Source organism: Megascapheus bottae, chromosome 34 (genome assembly GCF_031878675.1).
Source record: "Megascapheus bottae isolate mThoBot1 chromosome 34, mThoBot2.hap1, whole genome shotgun sequence".
Classification (NCBI taxonomy): domain Eukaryota; kingdom Metazoa; phylum Chordata; class Mammalia; order Rodentia; family Geomyidae; genus Megascapheus; species Megascapheus bottae.
The window spans coordinates 2,049,258-2,063,246 of NC_143542.1; the positions used below are offsets into that span (position 1 = coordinate 2,049,258).

Below are 13,989 nucleotides of genomic sequence, written 5' to 3' on the forward strand. Positions count from 1 at the left end.
GCAATATTAGACCTGATATTGCATACTCATGTTCAACAGCTTAGATTCTATTAATTACTCAGGACTAGGAGAGAGATTGCCTGACAAGCATGAATTCTTTGGCTGCCTAAGTAGTCCCCAGATCAAACAACTTAATATAAGACATCAGCTATGGCAACTTCTCAGGACAAGTCTCTGTTATTTGAGATAAATGTCTTTACTGCCCTCACAGCTATAGTCTTTTTCTTTCCATGTCTGCTTATATGGACACCTTAACTTCCATACCTAACTGTATGTACACTACTTCTCATATCCTCCTCATTCCCTGAATTTTCTTTCAAAATGAACTGCATGTACTTCAGTTTTGGATGTTGTTGTTGTTGTTTGGTCAGTCTTAAACTTTGAGCCTAGACGCTGTTCCTGAGCTCTTCAGCTCAAGGCTAGAATTTCACCACTTTGAGCCACAGCACCACTTCTGGTTTTCTGGTGGTTAAATGGAGCTCAGAGTCTCACAGACTTTCCTGCCTGCGCTGGCTTGGAACTGTCATCTTCAGATCTCAGCCTCCTGAATAGCTAGGATTACAGGTATGAGCCACCAGCACCCAGCACCTCAGCTTTTAAATTTAAAATCTATTTGACGCTAGCAACAGAAAGAAACTCAAGTAAACTACAACAAAAATCTAGTGATTTTTATCACAAGCAAACAAGGACAAAAAACAGGGTAGAAAGGAGTATAAAAGAACCATGAACAAGAACCAAGACACAGTTAACTTCCAATTATTAAAGGCTGCACTGCATTGATTTTGGAAGTAACAAAACCAGGAAAGAACAGTGAAAATGATGTGCTGTCTTCTTCACTGGGTATATGCTCTAATGGGGTAACAGAAATATGGGTTTTGAAGAGAGCACACCTGGGTTCAAATCTCAGCTCAATCATTTGTTCTGGCTTCTTCTATATCTGTATTAACTTCTTCCTGTATCCCATGGCACACCATGTTTCTGGGGTAGTGAGGCAGATTAAAGGATGTGTGCATGAGGTACCTAGTCAAACTCAGAGAGTGGTGTGCACCAATTGTTTTCATTATTTTCATAACCACGTACTCAGAAAAACATTCAGGGAGTACATGAACTTCATAGGAACCATCAAGTCATTACTCATGGAGCTAGAAGTCAGTAAAAGTGCATAGACTAACTCCACAGGTTAAATGCTTACAGCAATAGTCATTATCCCCATTTTAGAGAGAAGGAGATGTGTGCAATGGACAGGACCTGCAGTTCCAACTCATTTGGCTCAAATCTTGCCTGTTCCCACTGCTAAAACTGAATAATGAAAACCTTCCTCTTTCTTTTCCTCCCCTCCTCTTCCTTTTTCTCTTTTCTCTTGCTTGTCTTTTTCAGACATGGTTTCACTAACCCATGTTAGCCTCAATCTTGTGAATCTTCTGTCTCAGCCTCCCAAGGTGGAAAAAAAAAAAAAAACAAAAACAAAACTTCTCTTTAAGTAGGAATTTCAAATGCACCATTAAACCCAATAGATGAAGGTTTTTTAAAACAATATGTACAACAATACTTAGCAAAACAAAACACTTGGAACTATGTGAAAAGTCCCCTCCCCCTATTTAGTACTGGAGATCAAACTTAGGGTCTTACATGTTAGGCTTAAGAGTTAGCTATGTTCCCAGCCCCCATTTTTAAAATTTATGTTCTGAATAGGATTCTCACCTGCTACTCGTATATCACATGCTAGAGCCAGTTCAAGACCACCACCTAAAGCAAGTCCATCTATTGCTGCAATCGTTGGTACTGGTAGATTAGCTGAAATAGAAAAATGTTAGGGACCTTTACTGAGAGCATTATCTCATTATGGAGTTCACTTTAGACCATTTAATATGAGCATATTTTAAAATATTATACATAGATGTTCATATACCTTTGACCTTTAACAAAAAATAGGCAGTATGAAAAAACTTTAGTGATTATAAGGTAGTCCATCACATAAATGTGCAACCAGTGTTTTTAAACTTCCCATATTGCTGAATTTCTTTCATGAAAAAATTTTACTGGATTAAAGGGATCATACTTCTTACTTCACAGTCCTACATTTTAAAGTCTTTTATGTGATGCTAGGTTCATATAAATCTCAAGTTCAAATTATCTTTGCATAAGTGTAAAGCTCCTGAATGCTTTTTTTAAAAATTTTATTGTCAAGGTGATTTACAGAGTAATGGGTTACAGTTTCACACATAAGATAATGAGGACATCTCATGTCGAACATTGTTACCCCCTCCTACATTCTTATGGGCCACTTCGGTGTTAAATGGGCAATAGTAAGATATGTTGCATCTGCTTAAACAAGAGGGAAGTAGCTCAACTGGTCACTAAGGCCCAGTGGCATTAGCTCCACCACTTAATGAGGACCAAGAAGGAACACTACGAATGGATGGACAACACCCATACCACTCTTTCCAGGACACAGCCTCTGAGCACCTACCTAAAAGCACAATAGGTGAAAGCACCCAATCACAGAACTCCAAACTAGATTTGCCAGACTGAGTCCAGATTATTTTATCAAGACTTTTGAACTTTGCAATGTACAGATTTCATTTTTATAACGCATTCAAAAATGACTGGTTATATTAGGTATTCCATGAAATGGAATGCTTTTTATTAATTTTGACTATAGAATGTGAAGGTAATCTTAATAGGTAAATAAAACATGGCCTTTTATAAAGTATCAACCACCCAAATATCTTCTTTTCTATTCTATAGGTCTTCTAATTTATTTAGGGAATTCTAAAATTTCCCAGACTTAAGAGCTACACATCTACTAAAGTACACTTGAGTCCTACTCATTTGCACATAAAGGAATCTACCAGACATATCAGAGAAAAGACTGGCAAGGCTGGCAAGTGGCACAAGCAAAACCATCCCAGAAGAGCAAGAAGTGAGCTTTCATACAAGCCATAAGTCACCATGGTGGACCTGTGTGAAAGTTGGGGGAGTCAAGCACTTGAAAGGACAGGACCAATTCAAATGCTTTCCAACATACTTTGTGGGAGGATAACAAACAAAACAAAATCCATATAGATATGTAGATATATCAGTGTGTAGAGTCAGGAAATTTTGTTTAATGGAACAAATCTTATCCAGTGAATTTTACCTGAAAATAAGAAAAGAACCATCTACAAAATGTTATAACAGCAAGTTAATCTGAGGTTCTCAAGCTGCTACATGAGATGGAACAACTTTGTTACCAGCTTCAAGTTCTTTTTCCTTCCTAAAGGGATGACCGTTCTAGTTTGCTCAATCTCCTACCTCTTCAATCTTAAATCTTGCCCATCAAAACCTTTCCCCAAGCCCAGTGATGAGCCTTAAGCTGACCTCACCCTAAAGACAATAGCTAAATCCTTGTCATCCACATCCTCCTCCCTGTCCTTCCAGCTCCCTGTGGCTATTTCTCAGCCTCTTTCCCTTTTGATACAAGCCCTACTAACCCATACAAAGACTCCTGTCAGGTGGAAATCTCCAAGCCAGTAACACCCCAAACCGCTCAGCTCACTAAATCTGCCAAGAAGTCATCCCAGCATATCCTGCTTTCCAACACCCCATAGTCAGTGGTCTGGAGAATCTGCACAGGTTGCAAAACTCTACGCCCTAGTCTGTGAACAGGGTTCTGGTCCCATCATTTCTTATCGGCCCAAGTTCCAAATTCACCTCCTTTACCTGCAATGTGCTACTACTCTCCACTGCAGTTTCCACATTTCTTTAAGGCAATCTTTCTAAATGTAATCAAAGTCATGTGATTACCCTACTTATAACTTGTAAGAAACATGTAACACAAAATGACAAAGTGAAGTCCTTATACCAAAGAATAAGAAAAACAGAAAAAAAAACAGCATTATCATGTCATTAGCCAGATTAATTTATTGGTACTTTCAAATATTAATTCATATAGACAAGCACTGCAGAAAGCTATACAATTTCTTGTACTAGGGAATTATTTAGGTAGAATATCCTAATATTTACTAGAATGTCAGTTATTTTATGATATTGAATTCTTTTTCCCCAAAAGATATCTGTCATAGCAACTCTTTTCTGGAAAATATTCTAGTTTCATGACTATCTGTTCAGTTCTCCTTCTATATAGGAGAATTTGGCAATTGTGGGGAAGCTCCATTAAGTACACATTTAAAAAGGCAGATGTGCCTGACACTGGCGGCTCAAGCATACAATCCTAACTACACAGAAGGCAGAAATCTGAGAGTAAAGGTTCAAAGACAGCCTTGGCAAGAAAGTCTTTGAGATTCTTGTCTCCAATTGGGCACCAAGAAAAATGGAAGTGGAGGTGTGGATCAAGTGGTCGAACACTAGCCTTGAGCAAAGAATCTGAGGAACAGCACCCTGGCCATGAGTTCAAGACCCAGGACCAGCACAGGAAAAAAAAAATGAGGAGAAGGAGGAAGTAAAGGAAGAGAAGGAGGTGGCAGCAGGGGCAGAGGCGACAGCAGGTGGTCTAGTCTCAAAGAGTCAAAAGTGAAGGAACCAGGAGTTTGGCCTAGTGGTAGGGTGCTTGTCTAGCATGTACAAAGACCCAGGTTTGATTCCTTGGTACCACATACATAGAAAAAGCCAGAAGTGGTGCTGGGACTCATGTGGTAGAGCTCTAGCCTTCAGAAAGCCCAAGGGCAGTGTTCAGGCCCGGAGTTCAAGCCCGAGGAAGGAAGGAAGGGAGGGAGGGAAGGAGGGAGGGAGGGAGGGAGGGAGGAAGGAAGGAAGGAAAAGAAAAGGAAAGGAGGGAGGAAGGAAGGAAAAGAAAAGAAAGGAAGGGAGGGAGGAAGGAAGGAAGGAAGGGAGGGGAGGGGAAGGGAGGGATGGAGGGAGGGGAGAAGGAGGGAAGGGAGGAAGGGAGGAAGGGGGGAAGGGGGAAGGGGGAAGGACGGAAGGGGGGAAGGGGGGAAGGACGGAAGGGGGGAAGGGAGGAAGGGGGAAGGGGGAAGGGGGGAAGGGGGGAAGGACGGAAGGGGGAAGGGAGGAAGGGGGGAAGGGGGGAAGGGAGGAAGGGGGAAGGGAGGAAGGAGAGAAAGAAAGAAAGAGAGAGGGAGGGAGGGAGGGAGGGAGGGAGGGAGGAAGGAAGGAAGGAAGGAAGGAAGGAAGGAAGGAAGGAAGGAACGGGAAGGGAAGGGAAGGGAAGGGAAGGAAGAAAATGTCAGTGGTACATAAGAACTAATGACTGAGGCAGGAACTGGAGATCCAATAGGCAACAGCAAGTCCCAGCAGCAGTAGGAGAAATTATGACTCAATACATTACACAATCAGCAGGATAAGTATCTATTTTGAGTTTCATTCCAGGAAATGAGCCAGGTATGACAAATAAGACAATAATCCTTTGAATGCTCCTAAAAATATAATTAAAGCAAACAAACACTTTTGCTATTTTAAAAGGGGAAAGCAGTAGCCCAGGCTTGGGTTCCCTGAAGCAGTGTGCAGGACACTACAGCAGAACGTGACTACAGACATTGTTGAGCTAGGAGCTACAATGCCTAGTCTACTTTCCACATCCTGTAGGACATCTATAACCCCCCTCAAACACATACACAATCTCATTATTAAAGAAAAATGTTATAGTCGTGTAATTTTTTAACTTTCGCTCAAAGACTAAGTGTTCCCATACAAAACAGAGAAATGTATTTTAACAGAAAGAAACCACCTATAGTATGATCAAAGCTTGAATGCTGAAATCTTCAGAACCAAAAGTAAATCAACATTCGCTCAATATTACAATAAATTCCTGATTATTCCTAAATTTGTAAAAGCGCGTTTGGTTTAATGTACTCTCCCCCATTCCCACCAAGCGTTAAAGCAATCACACAAAAAAACAAACCAACCAAGCCTGGGCAAAGCCTGCCAGCTGGCTGCATCCTGGGTCTCCTAAAGGCTCACTCCAGGATCACTGCCCAGCACAGGAATACTGGGAGCCTATAGATGGAGGGGGGTGTCCACTTCCAGAGCGAAGCCTTAAATATCCCAGGCCTTAAACGTATTGATTGAAATAAACCAGGCTCCGAAAGACAAAGGATACATATTTTCTCTGGTTTGTGGAGCTCAGACCTAAACAATGTACGTATATGAACCTATCTATATGTAAATAGATATGGTCATATATAAACAAGCCAATTGACTAAAGTCTGGTTATATGAATGAGTGAGATTCCCCAGTGTAACCCACTGAACAATTAGAAGACAGTTTAACAAAGTGACTTTCAGGAAGCTGAACCATATTTTGACAGATAATACTACTGATGGGAAGAAGCAAGAAAACACCTAACTCAGGGTAAGAGGCAAAAATGTAAAGATGGTAATGGCACTGGAATGTCTGTAGTAGCTGTACACACATAAAAGCCCCAAACTGGACACAGTCCAACACCTACAATGCAGCACTTATCTTCTGATATACATTGCAAAACCAATGACTGAAAGAAAATGATGCTAGATAAAGAAAATATACAGAGATTAATAACATGTATTATTAACTTCTAGGTGGGTGTGCCACGCCTGGAGCTTGAACTCAGGGTGCTGTCCCTGACCTTCTCCCCCCGCCCCCGCCCCCAAGGCTAGTGCTCTAGCCACATTCATTTCTGGCTGTTTAGATAGCTGACTGGAAATAAGAGTCTTGTGATTCTTCTGCCTCAGTCACCTGAATAACTATGATTATAGTTGTGAGATACCAGTGCCCAGCTATGTATTTTTTTATTTTGATAAATATTATGTTACATTATCAAATGCACATAGGCATTGGACCTTTGTGCTCCTAAGAGCATCCTCCTCTGTTCTCAATAGGTGTGAATACTTAAGAGTCCTGTATAATTTATCATGTCCCTATGTGTTTTAGGTCTTGCTTCGGTGGAGAAAATGAACACCTGTTTGTCTATTTGAGCTTGGCCTATCTCACTTAACATGACTTGTTCTAAATCCAACCATTACCCTACAAATTACATTATTTATTCTAAAGGCTGCATAAAATTCCATTGTGTAAGTACCACATTTTAAAAATCTACTCATCAAGGCCAAGAGTTTGGCCTAGAGGTAGAGTGCTTGCCTACTATGCACAAAGACCCGGGTTCGATTCCTAGGTACCACGTACATAGAAAAAGCCAGAAATGGTGCTATGACTCAAATGGCAGAGTGCTAGCCTTGAGGAAAAAGCCAAAGGATAGTGCTCAGGCCCGGAGTTCAAGCCCCAGGAATGGCAAAAAAAAAATCTACTCATCTACTGTAGGACACCTGGGTATATTATTAATTTTTATAGAATTCTAAACTATGAAAATTAATTTATAATGAAAACAAACTTAGTAACTGCCTAAGGACAGGTAGGGATCAGAGGGTAAGAGAAAGGAATTATAACAGGCAGTGAGGGAATTTCTAGGAGGAGTAAACACAAATCACTCATAATGATGGTGGTTATGTTTTCACAAATCAATATGTAAATTTATAATAGATTCAATTTCAATAAAGCTTTTTAATTACATGAAGTAACTGATATGAAAATAATGCCAATAAAACAATATAAAATTGATTTAATCTTTTATGAACAACTAACCAGGTTGACAGAATTCATCAAGCAAGGAATTAGAGGCATGAGTAAATTTAGAAGTATAGGAAAAATGTTGGAAGTAAAAAAAAGTAGAAGAATTTAAAAATGGAAATATATTAATTTTGTCATCATTCATCGTAAAAAGGAAATAAAACTTTCCTAAGAAAATATTGCTCAGGTACATTATCTAAAATATAATAAGAACAGGCAGAAAGAAAGAAAGAAAGAAAGAAAGAAAGAAAGAAAGAAAGAAAGAAAGAAAGAAAGAAAGAAAGAAAGAGAAAAAGAGAGAGAGAGAGAGAGAGAGAGGAAGGAAGAGAGAGAGGAAGAGACAGACAGACAGACAGACAGACAGACAGACAGAGAAAAGAACAGAGCCCTTTCACACTATTGGAACAAAGCCTACAGATGGAATAAACCACAAAAGCACCCAGTAAAGATGAGTTACAAAGCAAAATCACCAAAATCAAAAGGTACAGAAAAATCGCAACAGATTTATACACAATGAAATTCTATGCTGCTGTCAGAAAGAACAACATCGCCCCATCTGATAGGAAATGGAAAGACTTAGAAAAAAACATTTTAAGTGAAGTAAGCCAGACTCAAAGGAAGATAGGCTCAACGGTTTCCCTCATTTGTTATAATCAGTAGAAACCTTGGGCTCGCCTAGCAGAGATTTACAATAGAACAAAACCTAGATACATAAGGCCATATAGTATGACACTAAATGAAAGGACCTCCAGGATATAGAAACAAAAGCCATATAATGAGTGATGGTTGTCCTTAATGTACTATGTTATCTTTCATCTCTTTTGTTGTCCCTTGGTTATCTCATTTTGTTAACAGTATTTCACTTTGTTATCTGATATATTGTATATATGTGTATTTGGTTATTTGAAATAGGATAGGGAAGGGGGAAAAACAAGATGAGGGGTGGGGGTGAAAGAAGGGGAATGCGGAACAAGACATGAGAAAGGGTAGCAATGTTTGTGAAGTAATGCACCTTCTAGTTGGTGAATATAATGTAACCCTTGTAACCCTCCTATTACAATAAAAAATATATGAGGAAAAAAAGAAAAATCACAACAGGACTAACACTACACAGCAACATTTATGAGGGTTGTAATTGTCCAGTAAGACAGACTTTCCCAGCATCATAAAGCAACAGTCAACTACAAGCAGAATGTCAGAGAAAATGGAGCAGGAGAAAAGGAATAAAAAGCTTTTTGTCAAATTTAAAGTAATAATTTACTATGGCAATACCTGTTTGTTAAACCCATTGCTCCTGCTTAACAAACACAATTTTGCCCTACAATGCCAAAATCACAATGTGATTCATATCCTATGAACAGCAAATGCAGTAGTAACAATTTTAGGAAAGTCATACATCCCAAACTAGACACAGAACTATGATTTATTCATTTATTTTTATTTTTTAGCAAATCCTGGGGCTTGAACTCAGGGCCTGGGCACTGTCCTTGAGCTTTCTAAGTCTAGCACTCTACCACATGAGTCATAGCCCCACTTCTGGCTCTTTCTGTGCATGTGGTATTAAGGAATTGAACCCAGAGCTTCAAGCACTCTACCACTAGATCACACTCCTGGCCCCTACAACTATGATTTATGAGGACAGGGACATTAACTCTGGAGGGAGATGAGGATGAGGATGACCTCCTAGACACCCGCTTTAAATCCCCATTATTCTTGCAAAAGATGAAGCAAACTAAAACTAAGCTCTGTAAGTCACTATGAGAAAAATAATTAACTAGTGTTCTATCAACCAGTTTCTCAAATCCAGGACTGTCCATAAAACATAAAATACATTAACAGACTACAGCTGATTTAACTATATCAATTATATATTTTAAGATTTTCTTTGATCTTCAACACACAAGAGACACCTGGGGAACATAAACATTTCAGATCTGCAATGCAGAGTGAAAAATCAGCAAAGTTTGAAACTTCATTAATTCATTCTTCACACAATATATCTAAACTGAAAAAAAAACATTTGGATAAGAGAAAGGAAAATACAAATGCATAACATCTCAACATGTAGGGCTAGTTACTAAGTACTAACTCAGTGTTTCCATAGGAAATTACGTTTTATTTCAGATAAAGTAAAACAAACATCACTTAAAAGGGCTACGACTAGAATGAAATGGTAACAAATCATTAAAGGGTGAAAAATCAATCACCTCTGTGTTTTTATGCATAAAGACAAGTTATCTTTAAACAAAATAGAAAGCTTAAAAGAGCTATGCCAGGAATATATGTCTTTAGCATTCAGTACTCACACATGTCCAACTGCTAATGTAGAAGAGAGGGTTTTATGTATATTTGTAAGTATGTATATTTGTAAGTATATTTCTAACTTCAACAATTTATGCAATTAAAATGAATGTAATGACTAAGTGTGTTAAATGACAAGTTCAATATTTTAAACCATTAAAAAATCTATGCCTTATTCCTAATTAGTGACCCTAGAACTTATATCAGAGACTATGACTACACCATGATAACTCAGACTGTTATTCTCTATGTAAGTGTATGCATATACCTTTTAGAGAAGACTCTCCAAATAATCTCAGTTATTGTTTATCTGGGGCTAAGTCACAGAAAATATTTATCCTCAGCAAGCATGATTTTTTTAAATGGGACCTATATCAAAAAAATCAAAGTAGGACTTGGAAGGCGTGGAGAAGGTACTCCCAAAACTGTCCAAGAAATTCATTTTTAAAAAGCACATGCCAGACAGGGCAACATTCCTCTATTTAAAGATGGAAAAGGAAAGAAGAGGAAGAAAAGTGAAAGGAGAAGAAGGATGAGGAGAGAGGAGGAGATGTGAAGAGGAAGGAGGGATAAAGGAAGAAAAGAGAAGGAGAAAGCACAGGAAAATGAGGAGGTTAAAAGTCCCTGAGGCCAAACAGTACCAAATCCAGCAGTCAAGTCTTAATGCTTATTTGGCCTGTCAGCAGCATCTGCTCAAATGTTCCTTGAAACACTTTCTCCACTGAGCTTTTACAATAGTGTTCTTCCTAACTCCTAGGTAGATTAGTCTTCCTCATTCTCCCTATGTGTCTCTCCCAGTGTTATGATTTCACATGGAAGTCAGTGTTCTGATGACTTTCAAATTGACCTCTCCCAGGTCTGAGCTGTTTAACCTAGTAGCCTACCTGACATCTCCACACTTGGGTAGGAGAGCACATCTAACCCCAAATCTAGCTAAGGGCAGTGATTTACTACCACGTACAGTCTAGGAGCAAGGGGGTACTGAGAGACTCTTATCTCCAATTAACACCAGAAAACCAGAAGTGGTGTTGTGGCTCAAGGGGTAGGGCAGTAACCTTAAGCTGAAGAGCTAAGGGACTGTGTCCAGGCCCAGAGTTCAAGGCCCAGGAGTGACAAAGAAAAAAAAAGTCTGATGTGTGCATATCTAAACTTCAAATGTATCCCAATTATAAAACATGTTAACAAAATAAGTGCTTCCTGAAAAGAGGTTTAGCTCATAAAATTTGCATCAATTTTTTCATACAGAATTTTTTCTCTCAGGGTTGAGTACTTGCTAGGCAGATTCTTTTAATAAGACATTTTCAGCCCTTTTGACATTCACTATTAGGCTGGTAGGTTCTTGGTTTTAAGGTGGTGAGTACATTACTTCTTGAACATGGTTACCCCTTCACATATATGGCATATCTCTTGCTCTCCAGTTAAGAGTTTTTGTTTGTAAGTTTTAAGTAGAGATAAGAATCTCTTGGATTTTTCTGATACAATAAAACAAACTGATATTTATGTAAGAAACCAAAAGATCACAAAATCCATAAATGTGTATATGCAGTTACTTTAGAGATACAGTTTAGAACAAAAGTTTGTGCCACTTGCAGTATTTTTTATATGCCATCCCATCATATTGGGAGGCATCTGTAGTGAAAGTATTTCATGTGATTTTTCAAATTAAATATATTAAGTGCTATGCTATGGCAATCAGCTCTTTCAGATCACTATTTTTTGATTATGAAGGTATCTGACTAAAACTTACAGTATATAAAGAATATTGAACTTTTAAAATCAAACATTAAAGAGCATCTCAACATGTTGAAAGGATAACATCATTATGCTTACCAATATCATTAATCACTGCTCTAATTTTGGAGACAAAAGGACCAACCTCACTGGAATGCATTTTGGCACGTTCTTTAAGGTCAGCACCTGCAAAATATTTCATTTACAAATACAATTTAGTTACAAACAAAATCATAAGGCAAAGAACAAAACATTTACTTAAGGATAATATGTAGCCTGAGAGTCAATACAATTCCCCTATAAAGGAAAATGTATTATTCAAGTTGACCATCAGCAAGAATATTAGCTAATTCATTCATCCACAATGTCTTTACCTCACTGCTTCTCAAGCTTTCTGGTCTCAGGAACCCTTCACACTCACGGGAGAGACAATGCTTACTACTAGAAGCTGAAACTATGAAACTGTTTCTAACATTTACAGACAGTTCTATCCCCATCGCATACAATGGCCTCATCAGCACTAAGGCCAAGCCTGTGAAAGAAAGTGCAAGTCACGCATCAGGGGTATGGAGCCGCTCTGACTTGGTGATGCCCACCTTGGTGACTACAAATAGTATTTCACAAGCACTGGCTTTAAATTATGAACCAAGGGACAACTTCATATTTATGGCTTTATGAAATAATCCTAACTTTTGAACAGAGAACTTTTACAGGCTTCCCTAAGCAATCATTAACTCTAAGCTCAACAAAGACACTATTTCAATAAAACTAAAGATTTGAAAACTAGTCCCCATTTAAACAAACAACAAAGCAAAATTATAGTTGACAAGGCATATGCATAGCTATTTACACTCTAAGTAGTTCATTATAAATGAATAGTAACTGTGCATAATATCAAGCATGGCTAAGGCTGGGAGATGTATTTCCAGCTCATGTATTTTCTAGGGGGTGAGGGGGGGAATGTCAAACAGACCTGACAAAGTTTATATAGTATAATTCACCAGTTCTTATGAGTACATATCATAGAAAATTTCAAGTAACCAAAAATATGTACAATCACATTCTGTGCTACATATATAAAATAATCATTGAAAATAACCTAAATATTCATCAAGAAAATTAACAAATTTATGACCAATTTATATGACAGTACCACCTGCACAACACACAAACAAAAGAATTAACAATATAAATACAGATTAAGTCAACGGAGGAAGCAGTATAATTACAGAAATTCAAACCGAATAACAACGACTTACATAAAATTTTAAAACACTTTATTCAAAAATATATAAAACGGATTGCATCAAATTAATGGGCTTCTGCACAGCAAAGGGACAGCCTGTAGAATGGAAGAAAATTATTTGTCAGCTATTCCTCTGACAGGCATTTATATCCACAATACAAAAAGACTTTACGCAATTCATTAGAAAGAAAATAGTCTGATTAAAAAATAGGCAAATGGGGCCAGGAATTTGGCCTAGTGGTAGAGCGTTTGCCTTGCATGAAGACCCAGGTTTCATTCCTCGGTACCACATACTCAGAAAAAATCTGGAAGTGGTGCTGAGGCTCAAGTGGTAGAGCTCTAGCCTTGAGAAAGTCCAAGGACAGTGCTCAGGCCCTGAGCTCAAGCCCAGGACTGGCAAAAAAAAAAAAAAAAAAAAAATAGGCAAATGATCACTTGAATAGCAGTTTCTCAAAAGAATACATGGCCAACAAGTATCTAAGAAACAGTGTTCAATATCATTAACCATCAGTAAACTAGAACAAGACATCTCACACCAGTTAAGAAGGGTGACAATTCGAAAGATGAATGAGGATTGAAGGCACCCACCTCCAAAATGGGAGGCACCAAGTTTAAACCCAAGTACCACTGAGGTAAAAAAAAAAAACAAAGTAAATGAGCTGGGCACCACTAGCTCACACCTGTAATCCAAATGGAAACTATAAATAAACTGATTTTTAATTATATGCTATTCTGACCTGTGCAATGAAACTTCATGCTGCCCTATCCCTCTCATTCCAAGTAATACATTGTCCGTTTGCCTAGATTATCCATGCTGTGTTCACAACCAGGGACAGGGAACCTTTCCTTTTGGCCAAATGCCAATCAGCTCTTTACAAAACCATTCAAGGGCTTAGGTTTATTGAATTTTGAGTCCCACGTGCAGTTGCCTTGGCAGGGCCAGAAGCTCCCCACCCTGCTAGTGAGCAGTTATCAGCCTTCCATGGTGCTGCAGTGCTTAGCCCTTATTTTACCTTATAATGACCAGACAGCCCAAGAGTAATGATGCTGGCAAATCAGATACGCTACAGGAAAAAAAAAAAAAGTCATGAAGTTCTTCTCTTTAAGAAAAAAAAATACAAAAGTTCTAGATATAATAAGAATCATTATTT

General features: G+C 38.4%; 1 protein-coding gene across 1 annotated transcript in view; it reads right to left on the minus strand.

Moving 5' to 3' along the window:
- The window catches only part of Auh (AU RNA binding methylglutaconyl-CoA hydratase), a 105,753-nt gene that overhangs the window by 54,257 nt on the left and 37,507 nt on the right, over positions 1 to 13,989 (minus strand). The window contains exons 4-5 of the mRNA XM_090324030.1: positions 11,692 to 11,778; positions 1,702 to 1,794 (exon numbers count right to left, since the gene is read on the minus strand). Of these exons, the coding sequence (XP_090180156.1) occupies positions 1,702 to 1,794; positions 11,692 to 11,778 (180 nt within the window). The remainder of the gene's footprint in view (positions 1 to 1,701; positions 1,795 to 11,691; positions 11,779 to 13,989) is intronic.